This window comes from Haliotis rufescens, unplaced genomic scaffold (assembly GCF_023055435.1).
Source record: "Haliotis rufescens isolate VD_foot unplaced genomic scaffold, xgHalRufe1.0.p SCAF_8, whole genome shotgun sequence".
Lineage (NCBI taxonomy): Eukaryota > Metazoa > Mollusca > Gastropoda > Lepetellida > Haliotidae > Haliotis > Haliotis rufescens.
In genome coordinates, this window is record NW_025964372.1 from 1,527,058 (window position 1) to 1,548,589 (window position 21,532).

The window sequence follows — 21,532 nt, forward strand, 5'->3', positions numbered from 1 at the left end:
GGTGAGCAATAAGTACTCTGATAAATCATGTATATATTTTAATGTCAGAATGTATTAGAGTTGTAAGTCACCAGTCTGGAGCATGAGTAAAGAATTCCTGTGACTATCTAGTTAGACCTCCTCTGAGACTCAGTTTCACAATGGGGATTCCAGGTTAGTTCAGTTGGTCCCCAGCAACCTATGCTTGCTGTAAGAGGCTACTAAATGGAGAGGATGATCACTGGTCAGACTTAATTGACTGCATGTCATTGTGACCTACAGCATGAGACATTGCTCATTATATCAATCACTGGTCACTCAGTCAAGACTCATTTAATTACAGGCCTTGACCATATTGCTGGAAAAAACACTGCGTGCAGCATTAAACAATAAACAAATAAAATACAAGTATCTGAGGCTGTGTTCTGTTATAAGCATGATGGACACACATAAAACATGTTATGTTTTCATCACCACCTGACTCTAAAAGTACAACCGAACCAGATTTCTTATTTATTTATTTTTGGACATTTCTGCAACACATGTATTCTTGTGTCTGCCTCCACAGCACCATCTGATGAGTCGCCTCATACAGGGGAGGCTACGGAGGTGGAGTCGGGCAACTCGGAGGATCGGCAAGTCTGCCCCATATCTCCAAACTTCACATTTTCTGGAATAGATGTTTCTAATTTAGATCAGATTGGTAAGTAGTATACACAATGTATTTCTTTTTGTGTAGACCCGTGAAGATCCGGGGTAGAATTGATCTTCAGCAACCCATGCTTGCCGTAAAAGGCGACAATGCTTGTCATAAAGGCGACTAACGGGTTCGGTTGGTCAGGCTCGCTGACTTGGTTGATGCATGTCATCGTATCCCAATTGCGTGGATCGATGCTCATGATGTTAATCACTGGATTGTCTGGTCCTGACTCGATTATTTACAGACCGCCGTCATATAGCTGGAATATTGCTGAGTGCGGCGTTAAACAACAAACCAACCAACCAACTTTTTGTGTAATTTTCTTCATATCTTGATTGTGTGAAGAATAGTTCCTCTGTACCTCATGCTTGTCTGAAATGAGGATTGGGTGGTTGATTCTGTGACCTGGCTGATTGGATGTCATGGTATCTTGATGGTTTGCCTGGGCCAGACAGGGTAAAGTGTAATGGGAGATAATATTTCCATAAGAATGTTTGTTATTTCTTTATTGAAGAACCAACGCCAACACCACCCCCCACCACCACACTTACTAGATTTACACATTATCCTTACCAAACCACATGAAGCCTCATGACATTTGTCTTTGAGCCTGCAAGGTAAGGGGGCAGAGGATCACAGTGGTGTTAGAGAGTGAGTAGGAGAGAATGGTTTTACACCAATTTTAGCAATATCACCGCGGGGGACACCCAAAATGGGGTTCAAACATTGTACCCATGTGGGGAATAGCATCAAGGGCTACAACCACTTGGCTACCCCACTGCCCTCACAGTAGTGTAAAGACGCCCTCACAGTAGTGTAAAGACGCCCTCACAGTAGTGTTAAGATGCCCTCACAGTAGTGTTAAGATGCCCTCACAGTGATGTTAAGATGCCCTCACAGTAGTGTTAAGATGCCCTCACAGTGGTGTTAAGATGCCCTCACAGTAGTGTTAAGATGCCCTCACAGTGGTGTTAAGATGCCCTCACAGTGGTGTAAAGATGCCCTCACAGTAGTGTAAAGACGCCCTCACAGTAGTGTTAAGATGCCCTCACAGTGGTGTTAAGACACCCTCACAGTGGTGTAAAGATGCCCTCACAGTAGTGTTAAGATGCCCTCATAGTGGTGTTAAGACGCCCTCACAGTAGTGTTAAGACACCCTCACAGTGGTGTTAAGATGCCCTCACAGTAGTGTAAAGATGCCCTCACAGTGGTGTTAAGACGCCCTCACAGTGGTGTTAAGATGCCCTCACAGTAGTGTTAAGACGCCCTCACAGTGGTGTAAAGATGCCCTCACAGTGGTGTAAAGATGCCCTCACAGTAGTGTTAAGACACCCTCACAGTGGTGTTAAGATGCCCTCACAGTAGTGTTAAGATGCCCTCACAGTAGTGTTAAGACGCCCTCACAGTGGTGTTAAGATGCCCTCACAGTAGTGTAAAGACACCCTCACAGTAGTGTAAAGATGCCCTCACAGTGGTGTTAAGACACCCTCACAGTAGTGTTAAGACACCCTCACAGTGGTGTTAAGACACCCTCACAGTGGTGTTAAGACACCCTCACAGTAGTGTAAAGACGCCCTCACAGTAGTGTTAAGACACCCTCACAGTGGTGTTTAGACACCCTCACAGTGGTGTAAAAATGCCCTCAGAGTGGTGTAAAGATGCCCTCACAGTAGTGTTAAGATGCCCTCACAGTGGTGTTAAGATGGCCTCACAGTAGTGTTAAGATGCCCTCACAGTGGTGTAAAGATGCCCTCACAGTAGTGTTAAGATGCCCTCACAGTGGTGTAAAGATGGCCTCACAGTAGTGTTAAGATGCCCTCACAGTGGTGTTAAGATGCCCTCACAGTAGTGTTAAGATGCCCTCACAGTGGTGTAAAGATGCCCTCACAGTAGTGTTAAGATGCCCTCACAGTAGTGTTAAGATGCCCTCACAGTGGTGTTAAGATGTCCTCACAGTGGTGTAAAGATACCCTCACAGTAGTGTTAAGATGCCCTCACAGTGGTGTTAAGATGCCCTCACAGTGGTGTTTAGATGCCCTCACAGTAGTATTAAGATGCCCTCACAGTGGTGTTAAGATGCCCTCACAGTAGTGTTAAGATGCCCTCACAGTGGTGTTAAGATGCCCTCACAGTGGTGTTAAGATGCCCTCACAGTGGTGTAAAGATACCCTCACAGTAGTGTTAAGATGCCCTCACAGTGGTGTTAAGATGCCCTCACAGTAGTGTTAAGATGCCCTCACAGTGGTGTAAAGATGCCCTCACAGTAGTGTTAAGATGCCCTCACAGTGGTGTAAAGATGGCCTCACAGTAGTGTTAAGATGCCCTCACAGTGGTGTAAAGATGCCCTCACAGTAGTGTTAAGATGCCCTCACAGTGGTGTTAAGATGCCCTCACAGTGGTGTAAAGATACCCTCACAGTAGTGTTAAGACACCCTCACAGTAGTGTTAAGATGCCCTCACAGTGGTGTAAAGATGCCCCTCACAGTGGTGTTAAGATGCCCTCACAGTAGTGTTAAGATGCCCTCACAGTAGTGTAAAGACGCCCTCACAGTAGTGTAAAGATGCCCTCACAGTAGTGTTAAGATGCCCTCACAGTAGTGTTAAGAGATCCCTAACAGTAGTGTTAAGACACCCTCACAGTAGTGTTAAGACACCCTCACAGTAGTGTACAGACGCCCTCACAGTGGTGTAAAGATGCCCCTCACAGTAGTGTTAAGATGCCCTCACAGTAGTGTAAAGACGCCCTCACAGTGGTGTAAAGATGCCCTCACAGTAGTGTTTAGATGCCCTCACAGTGGTGTTAAAATGCCCTCACAGTGGTGTAAAGATGCCCTCACAGTAGTGTTAAGATGCCCTCACAGTAGTGTTAAGATGCATGATCCAGTGTTAGAATTTGCCACTAGTCCTGAAGTCCTTGTCAAACTGCCCAATAGTTAAGGTGTCATGAGGACTCGTAACAATGTTCCATTTGTAAGGGTTTTACTATGTGCTATCATTATAAGGACTATATATAGTCCTTATAAAACTGTTAGTTTCTCCCACTATAATTGGTGTGATAAAGAGATCAAACAGATTCAGAGATGAAATCTCCCCGAGGTGTTCTTGGTTAGAATTGTCCCCGCATACAGCGGCCTATGCTTGTCGTAAGAGGCGACTAAATTGATCAGGTGCTCAAAGACTTGACTGCTTGTATGTCGTCATAGTCCAATGGTAAGGGCAGTCACTTAATATCCATCTCTGGTTTGAGCCCAGTTGTGATTGTTCACAGCCTGCCTTCATACAACTGGAATATTCCTGAGTGTGGCATTAGCAACAAATAAACCAAACAGTCTGGGCAAGTCTAGTTACCATGATATTGCTGGAGTATTTACTCAGTCATGAAACAACATTCACTCACTCAGAATTAAACAAAACATAAATACCAAACCACCATTTACTCCACAGCCATAGACAGTCAAGATTCTGCCCAAGAGAACCATCTCTCATTGCCAGAAGAGCCAAGTTCTGAAACCTCCGATGAGGGACAAGACACCAAGCTGACACCTGTAGCAGCAGACAGTAAGACTCCAAGAAGAGATGCACAGTCTCACCTGGGGACAGGTAAATGCTGGATAGTGTCACATGAAAACACCATTATCTCCTGCTCTTGTAGCATGCCAGAAGACACTTTACGGACATGGAGCCTCGAGGGTTGAATCCATATCAGTGACACACAGACTGCAAATCTATTTACACCACATGGGCTCTTTACACAATAATGCACAAGCCTGAATCATGGCTTTACTTCTCATCTAAATCAAATTGTGAACCTCTGCACGTGCACATACAGTGAGTTACAAAGTAAAGCAACCTATTGAAACAACAGCCAGGGTCCGGCTTGAGATGAAAGTCCAGGGATCCTTGCTGTTGCCCTTATGCTAATGTTAAGGATGTAGGGCTCCCTAGATTCAGATACTATATGACAAACCTCAAGGACCCAGCATCCCCCAGCATCAACAGTGTTTGAAATTGTTTGGCTGCCATCAGGACCCACAGACTTTAGAAGCTTCAGACCCTGACTAAATTCTTCACACCCTCATTTATAAAACTGCAGCTTATTGTGCAAAATGAAAAGACACATAAATCTATGGCAGATAAGCCAAACAAATTTGATACTACTGGCCTCAGTCGCCTGACAAGAGATCTACCTGCCACAGGCCTAAGGGCAAGCGCTTATTTCGAACACTGTTAGAGCATGAGGAACTGGTGTCACATCATTCATCATTGAAAATTTGGAATAGTTTGTTAGAGTCTGAGGCACGAAAAACATGTTATTTTTTTAATACTGACTTCCACAGGAGGTCTTACTTGTGTGAGACCAAATGACATCTGAGATGTTACTTTCCTGATCAATCATTGGTCAGTGGACACGCCAGAGCTTGAGGTGAAAATGTTCAAATTCTGTTTTAGCCTATTTTATACTTGAAAACATAATTTTGATTCTTTTTAGCACAACAATGCATTAAACTAGCAGTCAAAATATATTCCTTGGTTAGGATTTGATTGAGACCAAGGCCACAATATTCTGACATTGAGCAGAGGTAAACACAATGAATCCATGGTTCAAGGAAACATCTTATAACAACTAGAAAGAGCCTGTGGATCCTAAACTATATAATTGTTTCTATAATGCATTATGCTGTCGAAATATAAATATATTTGTGTAGATGTATATTATTTTATCTTATTTCGTGTAAATTTTGTTTGGGAAACATAATGGTAATTCTGACTAAAGCAGAGGAAACAAACAAGAAATGGCTATTTGATGATGATGGATTTGATACAGCTATCCAAGTTATGGTTTGGAACTGAAGTTTGCAGTGTTTTGGCAACTGGCAAAGTTTTTATAATATTTGTAATTTTTTTGTCAAATCCAATTTTCAAGTTTATACTTTCTTTTGCCCAGCTGTTTATGTTATTAGTTCTGACATTGTCTTGTTCTCTCTACGAAGTGTTTCCACTCTCTGTGTATGATGCAATCACTAATCACACTAAAGGTCCTATTTCATTTCAACCATTCATAGTATGGTGCTTTGTTCATTCCCAGGATTACCCCCTGTCAATGAGGTCGAGAGGTGGTCACTTGATGCTGACTTTGATGTCTCAGCTGCACCAGCACCAGCACCAGCACCTGCACCAGCACCAGCACCAGCACCAGCGCCAGCGCCTTACCCTCCTGCCACCAGGTCATCTGAATCTGAGTCCATCCCCCTGGACCGTACAGCATCATCAGGCAGTGACTGCTCCTCAGATGCAGATACTCGCAAGACATTTTGGGCAAAACAGGACTTAAGGACCGAAAGTGGTAACTTGCGTTTGTGCTTGATATGTGTTTAATTGTTTAAACATTTGAGACCCTGTGGGAATTCTGGGTTGGAATAGGTCCCCAGCAACCTATGGTGATCGTTAGCACAGACTTGTATAACATATATTATTTTATAGGTCCGTGTCCTAAGTAGACTCAGTGGATCGAGTGGTCTGATGAAAATGTAATGATTATGTATTGTGGCCTAAAAAAACATGTGCATTTGTCATCAGAGATTGACATATAGTTCTAATATCAGCTTTAAAAGTTCGTTCATGTGATTTTACAACACTCACCCCTTAGACTTCAACTCGACCCTTCAGCCCTAATTCTTATCTGTCCATGATGCTCCCTTCAATCACCCTATAGTGAACAGCTGGCACAAATGTCACTCTACACTGTCTGGTGTGGCCCACAAACCCATGGCTAAAGCATCTGTCTGCTATTCTTGTACATGCAGCTTGAGCAGTATTGATGCATTAACTGTAAGGTTGGAGTACATTATTAGGATATTATTATAGTAAATTATTATAGTAAGTTCTCGTTTACCGTTAATTACCAGTTTTTTACCGGTAGAATTAGGCTTGGACCAGTAAGAATGTTTGTTATTTCTTTACTGAAGAACTAACACCAACACCACCCCCCAACACCACACTTATTAGATTTACACATTATCCTTACCAAACCACATGAAGCCTCATGACTTTTGGCTTTGAGCCTGCAAGGTAAGGGCGCTGAGGATCACAGTGGTGTTAGAGAGTGAGTAGGAGAGAATGGTTTTACACCAATTTTAGCAATATCACAGCGGGGGACACCAAAAATGGGGTTCAAACATTGTACCCATGTGGGGAATAGCATCAAGGGCTTCAACCACTTGGCTACCCCACTGCCCTCACAGTAGTGTAAAGACGCCCTCACAGTGGTGTTAAGATGCCCTCTCAGTAGTGTTAAGACGCCCTCACAGTAGTGTTAAGATGCCCTCACAGTAGTGTTAAGATGCCCTCACAGTGGTGTTAAGATGCCCTCTCAGTAGTGTAAAGACGCCCTCACAGTGGTGTTAAGATGCCCTCACAGTAGTGTTAAGATGCCCTCACAGTAGTGTAAAGACGCCCTCACAGTAGCGTAAAGATGCCCTCTCAGTAGTGTAAAGATGCCCTCTCAGTAGTGTAAAGACGCCCTCACAGTAGCGTAAAGATGCCCTCACAGTAGTGTAAAGATGCCCTCTCAGTAGTGTAAAGACGCCCTCACAGTAGTGTTAAGACACCCTCACAGTGGTGTTAAGATGCCCTCACAGTAGTGTAAAGACGCCCTCACAGTAGTGTAAAGACACCCTCACAGTGGTGTTAAGATGCAAGATCCAGTGTTAGAATTTGCCACTAGTCCTGTAGTCCTTGTGAAACTGCCCAATAGTTAAGGTGTCATGAGGACTCGTAACAATGTTCCATTTGTAAGGGTTTTACTATGTGCTATCATTATAAGGACTATATATAGTCCTTATAAAACTGTTAGTTTCTCCCACTGGTCTTCCCACTATAATTGGTGTGATAAAGAGATCAAACAGATTCAGAGATGAAATCTCCCCGAGGTGTTCCGGGTTAGAATTGTCCCATCATGCAGCGGCCTATGCTTGTCGTAAGAGGCGACTAAATTGATCAGGTGCTCAAAGACTTGACTGCTTGTATGTCGTCATAGTCCAATGGTAAGGGCAGTCACTCAATATCCATCTCTGGTTTGAGCCCAGTTGTGATTGTTCACAGCCTGCCTTCATACAACTGGAATATTCCTGAGTGTGGCATTAGCAACAAATAAACCAAACAGTCTGGGCAAGTCTAGTTACCATGATATTGCTGGAGTATTTACTCAGTCATGAAACAACATTCACTCACTCAGAATTAAAAAAAACATAAATACCAAACCACCATTTACTCCACAGCCATAGACAGTCAAGATTCTGCCCAAGAGAACCATCTCTCATTGCCTGAAGAGCCAAGTTCTGAAACCTCCGATGAGGGACAAGACACCAAGCTGACACCTGTAGCAGCAGACAGTAAGACTCCAAGAAGAGATGCACAGTCTCACCTGGGGACAGGTAAATGCTGGATAGTGTCACATGAAAACACCATTATCTCCTGCTCTTGTAGCATGCCAGAAGACACTTTACGGACATGGAGCCTCAAGGGTTGAATCCATATCAGTGACACACAGACTGCAAATCTATTTACACCACATGGGCTCTTTACACAATAATGCACAAGCCTGAATCATGGCTTTACTTCTCATCTAAATCAAATTGTGCAACCACTGCACGTGCATGTACAGGGAGTTACAAAGTAAAGCAACCTGCTGAAACAACAGCCAGGGTCCGGCTTGAGATGAAAGTCCAGGGATCCTTGCCGTTGCCCTTATGCTAATGTTAAGGATGTAGGGTTCCCTAGATTCAGATACTATATGACAAACCTCAAGGACCCAGCATCCCCCAGCATCAACAGTGTTTGAAATTGTTTGGCTGCCATCAGGACCCACAGACTTTAGAAGCTTCAGACCCTGACTAAATTCTTCACACCCTCATTTATAAAACTGCAGCTTATTGTGCAAAATGAAACAACACATCAATCTATGGCAGATAAGCCAAACAAATTCGATACTACGGGCCTCAGTCGCCTGACACGAGATCTACCTGCCACAGGCCTAAGGGCAAGCGCTTATTTCGAACACTGTTAGAGCTTGAGGAACTGGTGTCACATCATTCATCATTGAAAATTTGGAATAGTTTGTTAGAGTCTGAGGCACGAAAAACATGTTATTTTTTTAATACTGACTTCCACAGGAGGTCTTACTTGTGTGAGACCAAATGACATCTGAGATGTTACTTTCCTGATCAATCATTGGTCAGTGGACACGCCAGAGCTTGAGGTGAAAATGTTCAAATTCTGTTTTAGCCTATTTTATACTTGAAAACATAATTTTGATTCTTTTTAGCACAACAATGCATTAAACTAGCAGTCAAAATATATTCCTTGGTTAGTATGTGATTGAGTCCAAGGCCACAATATTCTGACATTGAGCAGAGGTAAACACAATGAATCCATGGTTCAAGGAGACATTTTATAACAACTAGAAAGAGCCTGTGGATCCTAAACTATATAATTGTTTCTATAATGCATTATGCTGTAGAAATATAAATATATTTGTGTAGATGTATATTATTTTATCTTATTTCGTGTAAATTTTGTTTAGGAAACATAATGGTAATTCTGACTAAAGCAGAGGAAACAAACAAGAAATGGCTATTTGATGATGATGGATTTGATACAGCTATCCAAGTTATGGTTTGGAACTGAAGTTTGCAGTGTTTTGGCAACTGGCAAAGTTTTTATAATATTTGTAATTTTTTTGTCAAATCCAATTTTCAAGTTTATACTTTCTTTTGCCCAGCTGTTTATGTTATTAGTTCTGACATTGTCTTGTTCTCTCTACGAAGTGTTTCCACTCTCTGTGTATGATGCAATCACTAATCACACTAAAGGTCCTATTTCATTTCAACCATTCATAGTATGGTGCTTTGTTCATTCCCAGGATTACCCCCTGTCAATGAGGTCGAGAGGTGGTCACTTGATGCTGACTTTGATGTCTCAGCTGCACCAGCACCAGCGCCAGCGCCTTACCCTCCTGCCACCAGGTCATCTGAATCTGAGTCCATCCCCCTGGACCGTACAGCATCATCAGGCAGTGACTGCTCCTCAGATGCAGATACTCGCAAGACATTTTGGGCAAAACAGGACTTCAGGACCGAAAGAGGTAACTTGCTTTTGAGCTTGATATGTATTTAATTGTTTAAACATTTGAGACCCTGTGGGAATTCTAGGTTGGAATAGGTCCCCAGCAACCTATGGTGATTGTTAGCACAGACTTGTATAACATGTATTGTTTTATAGGTCCGTGTCCTAAGTAGACTCAGTAAGTTCTCGTTTACCGATAATTACCAGTTTTTTACTGGTAGAATTAGGCTGGGACCAGTAATTCATGTGACTACCAGTCCCTGTGGACTGGCAAATAAAGTACTTCATAAATGTTTGTTGGCAATAGTATATTTTTTTTAACAAAGTCAGCCTGTCTGTTACTATCAGGATTTTCCAGTGTCTATTTTTAATTTAAAAAATTAATAACATTTTGCTTTATTTCATGGTTAAGGTTATATTTGTCTTAAATATTAAGAAAAAAGAGACTGTACTTTGTGTGAATGACGTGTAGATCTAATTAAGTTACTTCAGAGGACGTCATTGCATTGAACATGATGTTGAATTAGTTAAATTTTCATACGTTTTTCTATTTCTTGAAAGTTGGGATTGACAAAACTTGGATGGATTGGTAATTTTTAGAGTAAACAGTTGCCAGTCCACCAGGATTGGCATTTTCAAAAGCTAGCAGGAACACTGGTAAATGGCAAACCCAATTGGCAAATACACATTGGATCTGATGAGAAAAGGGTTTAGGCTGACACCTAAGGGTAATCTCGATGGTGTGTGTAGTTTCGATCTGGGTTGCTGTCATCAGCCTGGGTTTGTGAGCTCCTTATAAACCTTCTGTTTCCCACTGGATCTGATAGAGTTGTGCTCTTATACTTTGGTGTTAAACATTAGGGTTGTGACAAGGATCCTTTTGATTTTCATTCCTAATATTGATGATGATGATGATGATGATGATGATGACGATGACGACGACGATGATGATGATGATGATTGATGATTGATGATTGATGTATCCATCACAGAGAGAAGTTCAACACCACGTCGTCCAAACAGAGTTCTTGCCATGGCACGTGAGAGCCGTGTGGGTCTAATGCGGGAACTGTTCCCAAGCCCTCCACCTAAGAAGAAGACTGTGAGGAGACCAGAAGAGAAATGCACACCAGACACCTCCAGCAGTGAACTGTCTTCAGATGCAGAAATGTACAGACTTCTTGGATTGGAGAAACCAAAGTCATTCAAATACAACATAGGTAAGATTGAACTTCCCATGTTACAAATACCATGTTGAAATATATTGACCCCAAATGCTTTTCTAAATGAAAAATCAGTCACATACAAGATAGGTCAGATTTAGCTTTAGCATGTGGGAATGTTTTGACACAAAAGTCTACTCAATGCAGTGTGGACATTTTCAAGTTGGGTTCCAGGGCAAAATAAGATCCAGTGATCCATGCTTGTCATCAGATCAGACTAATGATGATAGCGTGGTTATAATGTATGACCCAGGAGTTTGTGTCAGCGCGCACAAACATCAATTGCTCATACTGTCAACCACTGGTTTTACTGTGAAGTCTTGATAATGTACTGGGAGTTGGACTTCAACATTGCTGCCTAGCATAAAACAACCAATACACAATACCAAAGTTTTCTGTTGTCTGTATGCAGTGTGTACATTTGGATCTTGGTGAAATAGCTGACCAAGTGTAATACCCTTTCATTCACAGATGGAGTCATTAGCTTGAGGCGAGCATCTACCAAAACCAACTTGCCATCGTTTTTTGTCAACAACTCCGATTCTCTTGTGGATTCCCTCCAGTCAAATTCAGGCAGCTCTACAGAACCTGAGCTTCGTAAACTCCTCGACATGAGCAAGAGTACTGATGAAGATGATTTAGAACCAGTTGATGCATTCAAGAAAGGGAAGCCACTTCCCCCTGTGAAGCACATGCGAGATCTGGATAGTCCTCCTAAAGTTCTGCTTGATATTACTCCAAAGGAGACAAAGTTTCTGAAAGCAGTGAGCAATGGGTCATACAGAGCCCAATCCCCTCTCGCACCTATTCCTACCAGTCAAAAGGAGGGTGAGATCCCTCGAGATGTATCAGAATCACTTACCTCCAAAAGAATGTCAAGACGCAGAGCCTTTGCATCTGCAGGTTCTGCCATTTTTCAAGAGGAGCAGAAAGTTCATTCCTTGAAACCCATTGGGAAGCCATCTCAAAGGAGCTCAGATGTTAGAATTAGATCCTTCAATAACCTTGATACAAGGACATCAAGAGGACCTGATCCAGTAAATACTGAGTCCAACAGGATTGAATCTGTAAGTCCACCAACATCAAACCCTAGGCCATCCTTACATCCTTCTCCACCTGACAGAAAGGCACCAGAGACGGGGGCAAGGTCTCTTTCAAGGTATCCACAATCAAGGGCACCAAGCAATAAGGTGTCGGAGAAGAGTATTGAATCTGCAAGGCAGACAGTGGACTCACAGAAACCTGACTCCACCACATCCAGACTACGACGTCCAAAAGAGCATCAGTTCAAGTCCTTTGGTAAGATGTCCGCATCAGTCAAACCAGAAGAGACATCAGTGAAATCTGCCATGGTCCTGGATTCTGGATATGGTCTTGGTCCATCAGTAGTAAAGGATCATCAATCCAGCCATAGATCAGGCTTTGGATCATATGCACCACGTCCACCAGTAGGGAAGGTGGCAGGCAGACATGGCAAGTCATTCAACAGCATAGCTCCATTGCCTTCAACTTCCAACTCAGTGGATAAGCCACCTGTTGCAAGGAGACAAACAGGCTATGAGCAGGCTCAGTCTCCCAAATGGCAGTCACCACGTGGACCTAAATGCACACCTGAAATGCTCACTGAAAGCCAAACAAAGGCTGCAGGCCTGAAAGATGGACTGCCACACTCTGTAGGATCCAAGAAAGGGATCCAAAGACTACCAAGCACCAGTAGGTTAGAAAATGTTCACTCCTCTGGTTCAAGTTCCTCTGAGAGCGTTGCTGTCTCTCCAAGACCAGCATGGGACATAATGAAAGCTGGTTCCGAACTTCTTGCTGAAGTATCCTCTTCCTCCTCCTATGAAAACAGAAACTCGAATCTTCCTCACAAGTCATCATCATCATCTGCACACTGTTCAACTTACCCCACTTCAACATGTAAGTATTTACTATTTACTGTTTCTCACTGTTTTCAAAGCCTCCAAGCCAAACAGTATTTGGAGATAATTTAATTTGTTTTTATAAACTGCAGCATGCTCCATCATCACAATCCAATTACCCTGGCAGGGGTAGCATGTTAAGAATAGATTCCTTTTAAAATCGGTAAGCTTGAGTCTCATTAAAAGTTCTTGTCAGATCTGCTGATAATGGTCCCTATACTAAAATCAAGTAACATGATGCCAGAACACACGTTGTAACAATGGACTTCAAAGTTGTCACATCTTGTTGCTGGGATAGATGTATGGATATTACTGAGATAAAGAGATACATTTTGACAAACCTGTAGCTTGCCTTCTAATTGAATATTTCTTTTTTCAGCATCACACCACAGACCACATCAGTAGGACGATAGGGACAAGTAGGTATTATGTGGCTTGATCTTGGTAGATACATTACTAGGTTTTGTGTGTTTTGACAATTTGAGCCCCTGAGTATCTGTATCCCCTTACATCCCATGGCTATTGTCTGTTTTCACCAGCAGAATCCATCACCATCTCCATCAGAATTTCCAGTGACAGATTGTTGAAACCTTCTGTTGTGTTAGACTCTTGTTCTTCGGAGTTGAAGCCCTCTGTTATGTCAACTCTTATACTTGGCAGTTGATACCCTGTGTTGTGTCAACTCATATACTTGGCAGTTGATACCCTGTGTTATGTCAACTCATATACTTGGCAGTTGATATCCTGTGTTGTGTCAACTCTTATACTTGGCAGTTGATACCCTGTGTTGTGTCAACTCTTATACTTGGCAGTTGATACCCTCTGTTGTGTCAACTCTTATACTTGGCATTTGATACCCTGTGTTGTGTCAACTCTTGTACTTGGCAGTTGATACCCTCTATTGAGTCAACTCTTCTACTTGGCAGTTGATACCCTCTGTTGTGTCAACTCTTCTACTTGGCAGTTGATACCCTCTGTTGTGTCAACTCTTATACTTGGCAGTTGATACCATGTGTTGTGTCAACTCTTATACTTGGCAATTGATACCCTGTGTTGTGTCAACTCTTATACTTGGCAGTTGATACCCTGTGTTGTGTCAACTCTTATACTTGGCAATTGATACCCTGTGTTGTGTCAACTCTTATACTTGGCAGTTGATACCCTGTGTTGTGTCAACTCTTATACTTGGCAGTTGATACCCTCTGTTGTGTCAACTCTTCTACTTGGCAGTTGATACCCTGTGTTGTGTCAACTCATATACTTGGCAATTGATACCCTCTGTTGTGTCAACTCTTATACTTGGCAGTTGATACCCTGTGTTGTGTCAACTCTTATACTTGGCAGTTGATACCCTCTGTTGTGTCAACTCTTCTACTTGGCAGTTGATACCATGTGTTGTGTCAACTCATATACTTGGCAGTTGATACCCTCTGTTGTGTCAACTCTTATACTTGGCAATTGATACCCTCTGTTGTGTCAACTCTTATACTTGGCAGTTGATACCCTCTGTTGTGTCAACTCTTATACTTGGCAGTTGATACCATGTGTTGTGTCAACTCTTCTACTTGGCAGTTGATACCCTGTGTTGTGTCAACTCATATACTTGGCAATTGATACCCTCTGTTGAGTCAACTCTTATACTTGGCAGTTGATACCCTGTGTTGTGTCAACTCTTATACTTGGCAGTTGATACCCTCTGTTGTGTCAACTCTTCTACTTGGCAGTTGATACCATGTGTTGTGTCAACTCATATACTTGGCAGTTGATACCCTCTGTTGTGTCAACTCTTATACTTGGCAATTGATACCCTCTGTTGTGTCAACTCTTATACTTGGCAGTTGATACCCTCTGTTGTGTCAACTCTTATACTTGGCAGTTGATACCATGTGTTGTGTCAACTCTTATACTTGGCAGTTGATACCATGTGTTGTGTCAACTCTTATACTTGGCAGTTGATACCCTCTGTTGTGTCAACTCTTATACTTGGCAGTTGATACCCTGTGTTGTGTGAACTCATATACTTGGCAATTGATACCCTGTGTTGTGTCAACTCTTATACTTGGCAGTTGATACCCTGTGTTGTGTCAACTCTTATACTTGGCAATTGATACCCTGTGTTGTGTCAACTCTTATACTTGGCAGTTGATACCCTCTGTTGTGTCAACTCTTATACTTGGCAGTTGATACCCTCTGTTGTGTCAACTCTTATACTTGGCAGTTGATACCCTGTGTTGTGTCAACTCTTATACTTGGCAGTTGATACCCTCTGTTGTGTCAACTCTTATACTTGGCAATTGATACCCTCTGTTGTGTCAACTCTTCTACTTGGCAGTTGATACCATGTGTTGTGTCAACTCATATACTTGGCAGTTGATACCCTCTGTTGTGTCAACTCTTATACTTGGCAATTGATACCCTCTGTTGTGTCAACTCTTATACTTGGCAGTTGATACCCTCTGTTGTGTCAACTCTTATACTTGGCAGTTGATACCATGTGTTGTGTCAACTCTTATACTTGGCAGTTGATACCATGTGTTGTGTCAACTCTTATACTTGGCAGTTGATATCCTCTATTGTGTCAACTCTTATACTAGGCAATTGATACCCTGTGTTGTGTCAACTCTTATACTTGGCAGTTGATACCCTCTGTTGTGTCAACTCTTATACTTGGCAATTGATACCCTCTGTTGTGTCAACTCTTATACTTGGCAGTTGATACCATGTGTTGTGTCAACTCATATACTTGGCAGTTGATACCCTGTGTTGTGTCAACTCTTATACTTGGCAATTGATACCCTGTGTTGTGTCAACTCTTATACTTGGCAGTTGATACCCTCTGTTGTGTCAACTCTTATACTTGGCAGTTGATACCATGTGTTGTGTCAACTCTTATACTTGGCAGTTGATATCCTCTATTGTGTCAACTCTTATACTAGGCAATTGATACTCTGTGTTGTGTCAACTCTTATACTTGGCAGTTGATACCCTGTGTTGTGTCAACTCTAATACTTGGCAATTGATACCCTGTGTTGTGTCAACTCTTATACTTGGCAGTTGATACCCTGTGTTGTGTCAACTCTTATACTTGGCAGTTGATACCCTCTGTTGTGTCAACTTTATACTTGGCAGTTGATACCCTCTATTGTGTCAACTCTTATACTTGGCAGTTGATACCATGTGTTGTGTCAACTCTTATACTTGGCAGTTGATACCCTGTGTTGTGTGAACTCATATACTTGGCAGTTGATACCCTCTGTTGTGTCAACTCTTATACTTGGCAGTTGATACCCTCTGTTGTGTCAACTCATATACTTGGCAGTTGATACCCTCTGTTGTGTCAACTCATATACTTGACAGTTGATACCCTGTGTTGTGTCAACTCATATACTTGGCAGTTGATAGTGGTTGGAACAACTGGTTGTGTTGATTCTCTTTCCCAACAGTTGGAACCCTCAGATGTGTTGATTCTATATTGGGGCAGTTGGAACCTTCGGTAGTTTTGACTGCTATTCTTGGCGGTTGGTGCCAAGGGTATAGTTTTCTCTCTTATTCTCTCCAGTCGACAGTGTTGACTTTTTCCTTTTCTCCATCTTTGTATCATACCATCAAGAAGAACAAAATATATATTTTTAGTAGTAATCCTTATCAAACTAGATTTAATCATAAGATTTATAATAACTATCAGCAAAACAAAGCTACAGTACACTTAGTATTTTGTGTCTGTATGGGAGGCAGTATTTTGTGTCTGTATGGGAGGCAGTATTTCCTGTCTGTGTATGGGAGGCAGTATTTTGTGTCTGTATGGGAGGCAGCATTTTGTGTCTCATGGGAGGCAGTAGTTTGTGTCTGTATGGGAGGCAGTATTTCCTGTCTGTGTATGGGAGGCAGTATTTTGTGTCTGTGTATGGGAGGCAGTATTTTGTGTCTTCGTCGGAGGCAGTAGTTTGTGTCTTCATGGGAGGCAGTAGTTTGTGTCTGTATTGGAGGCAGTATTTTGTGTCTGTATGGGAGGCAGTATTTCCTGTCTGTTTATGGGATTCAGTATTTTGTGTCTGTATGGGAGGCAGTATTTTGTGTCTGTGTAAGGGAGGCAGTATTTTGTGTCAGTGTATGGGAGGCAGTATTTTGTGTCAGTGTATGGGAGGCAGTATTTTGTGTCTGTATGGGAGGCAGTATTTCCTTTATGTGTATGGGAGGCAGTATTGTGTGTCTGTGTATGGGAGGCAGTATTTTGGGTCTGTGTATGGGAGGCAGTAGTTTGTGTCTGTGTATGGGAGGCAGTATTTTGGGTCTGTGTATGGGAGGCAGTAGTTTGTGTCTGTATGGGAGGCAGTATTTTGTGTCAGTGTATGGGAAGCAGTATTTTGTGTCTGTATGGGAGGCAGTATTTCCTGTCTGTGTATGGGAGGCAGTATTTTGTGTCTGTATGGGAGGCAGTATTTTGTGTCAGTGTATGGGAAGCAGTATTTTGTGTCTGTATTGGAGGCAGTATTTCCTGTCTGTGTATGGGAAGCAGTATTTTGTGTCTGTGTATGGAAGGCAGTAGTTTGTGTCTGTATGGGAGGCAGTCTTTTGTGTCTGGGTTTATATACAGTATATAGTGTCTGTATGGAAGGCAGTATTTTGTGTCTGTATTGGAGGCAGTATTTCCTGTCTGTGTATGGGAGGCAGTATTTTGTGTCTGTGTATGGGAGGCAGTATTTCCTGTCTGTGTATGGGAGGCAGTATTTTGTGTCTGTATGGGAGGCAGTATTTTGTGTCTGTATGGGAGGCAGTATTTTGTGTCTGTGTATGGGAAGCAGTATTTTGTGTCTGTGTATGGGAGGCAGTAGTTTGTGACTGTATGGGAGGCAGTATTTTGTGTCTGTATGGGAGGCAGTATTTTGTGTCTGTGTACAGGAGGCAGTATTTTGTGTCAGTGTATGGGAAGCAGTATTTTGTGTCTGTATGGGAGGCAGTATTTCCTGTCTGTGTATGGGAGGCAGTATTTTGTGTCTGTATGGGAAGCAGTATTTTGTGTCTGTATGGGAGGCAGTATTTCCTGTCTGTTTATGGGAGGCAGTAGTTTGTGTCTGTATGGGAGGCAGTATTTCCTGTCTGTGTATGGAAATCAGTATTTTGGGTCTGTTTGGGAGGCAGTTTTTTGTGTCTGGGTTTAGATACAGTATATTGTGTCTGTATGGGAGGCAGTATTTTGTGACTGTATTGGAGGCAGTATTTTGTGTCTTCATGGGAGGCAGTATTTTGTGTCTTTATGGGAGGCAGTATTTTGTGTCTTAATGAGAGGCAGTATTTTTTGTCTGAGGTTGAGATGCAGTATTTTGTGTCCAGTATATACTCTGACATGGAGATGAATTATGCCTGTGTAAAACTGGCCACATTATCAGGATGTGTGTGGATACAGATGCAGCTAGAGTAATTTCAAAGTGGAATTCTTTAAGTTTAATAGATGCAATGATTCTTTTAACATTTTGGAGCGGAGATTTTGTTATGTTGACACAGCTTTCCCTTTGTTTTGGGAAATGTTTTGTCTATAAATATTCTAAAGCAACAGAGATTTTGACTAAAGGATGCTGAGTGTCTCAAAAGGACATTTGGTGAAATAGTTTCAGATGAAGTAAATTTCAGCATGATGAGTATAAACCCTCGGTGATATCTTTAAATTAAAGTTACTGTTTTAATAATGTTTTCTACCTGATCAGGCCAACATAAAGATACTTGTGTTTTAAGGTAACCTGAAATTAATGGGTTGGTGTTTTTCTTTCTGTATTAAATAAATTTTTTAAATGTTTAAAACAGATGGCTTGCTTCGAACTGCTGTTAGTTGCAAAGTTCTTCAAATTTGTTGGTCAAACTATCTTCAGCAACAACAATAATTTCTTTATGGCTGTTTCCATTTGGGTTGTAAATGAAACAAAGATTTGAAACACAAGTATGTGTTTTTACTTACAATTATCCCTAAAACTGCTGCTCATGGTGCTGTGGATGTTGACGATGATGATGATGTTGTGGATGTTGAAGATGATGATGATGATGATGATGTCAGATGATGATGATGATGGCAAAAAGGACAAGGAGGAAGTTGACTCGCAATTTCTGTATAATATTTGACATGTTTTTATAACAATTTCTGTATAATATTTGACATGTATTTATAACAATTTCTGTATAATATTTGACATGTATTTATAACAATTTCTGTATAATATTTGACATGTTTTTATAACAATTTCTGTATAATATTTGACATGTTTTTATTACAATTTCTGTATACTATATATGTGTTTATTTATGTCAGTCAGTTGTTGACATGTTCATTTCATTGAATGTGATATTAGTACACTATCTTGTCCTGTTGATTTTATAGTCCAGATGAAATCCACATGTAATGGATACTTTTTCCAGGGTTTTAATATCTACCAGTGGCATACAAAATTCAAGACACTAGTATTTGCTGATCAATTTTTATATTATGTTTTGTTTTACCTTTTGCATGCTTTTCAACAACAAAGCTTGGTAAGAAACTACCCAAATTAAACCAAAGCAACTGTTAATGGCTATACATAATGATCAAGGTTTATTTTAAGAATGGCAATCACTGCCAATGAATTCACTATCATTGTACATCTGTGGCTATGTGTTGTGATCAGCCATATAAAATTACAGCTAACTGAAAGGATGGATCATACACCCTGCAAGTGTCAAATGTTGCTTACAAGTCAAGAGGTATATTTACATGTAATGGAATTTACCGATCAAGCCATATTTTTCCGGTCAGGATCCTGTTGTATGAACTTGAGAACAGAAACATGGAGGTTGCTGAATGAAATTGTTATTATTACATGATCTTTGATGTTAACATTCTACATAAACCTTTTCTGTGCTAGTTTGTTTGGTGTCTTGCTCCTTATTATCCCCCGCCCAACAAAGTTGGCGGGGAATATAGAAATGGGCTCCGTCCGTCCATCACGTTTCGTTTCCGGAGCATAACTCAGAAGGCGTTCAATATTTTTTCATGAAACTTTGCAGGTCTGTCAAGTACATGCTGAACTGGTGCCTTTTGCTATTTTGAAATTTTAGAAAATTTTATTTTTTACGTTTCCATGGCAACAAGATGGACTTAGGTTCCAAATTTACATTTCCATGACAAGTTCCAACTCGGTTAAAAAAGTTTAGGGTTTGTTTAGATTTCATTATGTCATATATTCTGCAACAGGGGCGGGGGATATAGCCACGTTAGTGGCAAACTCTTGTTTATTTTGTGAACAACTTGCAATATTCTACCAACTCTCACCTGGCAGTGAGCTTGTCATGGTGAACTGTCTGGTTTTTCCGTCGTTAACTTGTACATTTTTTACATTACCTTTAAATCTTCCAAGGCCTATGAAGCAGTAATTTTCCATGAATCCCATCTATGGTGTCTCCATCAAGTGCAAACTGAATTCAGATCCTATTCTAAATATGGCCGACATGGCAGCCATATTGAAAAACCCATAAATGGCCAAAACATGTCGGAGAATAACGTACATTGAATAATATACTAATGTACATTACACCACAATCTATCAATAATATTCCCTCACTGCTCGGAGCTGTTTTTTCATTCGCTGTTTCTTATATGTGAACAATATGGCAATCTTTTTAAGGTGCTTATGTTTTCAAAAATGCGAACTGCTAACTACAAAGGCTACTTTCAGTCTTACATATAGTGGGAGCATCACAAATTTATTTGAAAACATCCCACCTGCTTATGTTATTTTAGGATGTCAAAATAATAGTGTAGTTTTCACAAAAGGTTTGTGTATTTATCAAGTCACCCCTTTCATGCAAACTGATGGAGTATTTGCTATCACATGAAACATTGAAATACAGGGCATTATAAACAGGCACTTTGTGTGTTCTATAGTCAGTTATGGTGTCATATGCAGAAACTGGCTAGATTGGATGCAGTTCGCAAACACTAAATTGTAATGAGATCATTGTCACATAAGTTTTCTGTGCTGTTCTGTTACATGTTAGCCGAGGGGGCACGGGTGGCCCAGTCATCTAAGGCGCCGCGATTCGCTGTGCAGAGTTGCGTCCCTTGGGCATACCAGAAACCTATGATTGTGGGTTCGAATCCCGGTTCGCCCCAATTATGTTTCTAGATTTGTCAGCACCATACCCCTGCTCGTGGGTTTCATCGAAGTGGTAAACGTCTGAGACCTGCCTCACTTCGGGCTTTCCTCCCACATTAAGCTGACACGCCGCGATGTAACTGGAATACTGTTAAAAGCGACGTTAAACCCAACTCACTCACTCACTCACATGTTAGCCGATTATATTTCGGGGTCGTGTCCCAAAGTGAATCCTGTCGCGAAGATTGAAGTTTCATAAAATTATTGCTTCATAATTCAGGTGAGCTACAGAATCTTGTTGCTCTGGGTTTTTTCAAAGGTCACATGGGCTTTGTGAAATGTGAACAAAGTGAGTGAATGCAAAGATGGCAGATTTCAGTTGTCATGGCAAGTAATGGAGTCGAGGCAAATCGGTGGTTGATAGCATGAGCAACAATGGACGCTATGACGACATGATGGTACAATGAA

General features: G+C 41.4%; 1 protein-coding gene across 1 annotated transcript; it reads left to right on the top strand.

Moving 5' to 3' along the window:
- Positions 1 to 140: 140 nt before the first annotated feature.
- Positions 141 to 19,836, top strand: LOC124144689 (serine/arginine repetitive matrix protein 1-like). Its single transcript, XM_048389237.1, has 9 exons — positions 141 to 153; positions 548 to 682; positions 4,124 to 4,279; positions 5,766 to 6,023; positions 7,957 to 8,112; positions 9,600 to 9,821; positions 10,795 to 11,022; positions 11,497 to 12,945; positions 13,327 to 19,836. The coding sequence occupies exons 1-9, from the start codon at positions 141 to 143 to the stop codon at positions 13,350 to 13,352; spliced, it is 2,643 nt and encodes an 880-aa protein (XP_048245194.1). The 3' UTR covers positions 13,353 to 19,836.
- The last annotated feature ends 1,696 nt before the right edge of the window (positions 19,837 to 21,532 follow it).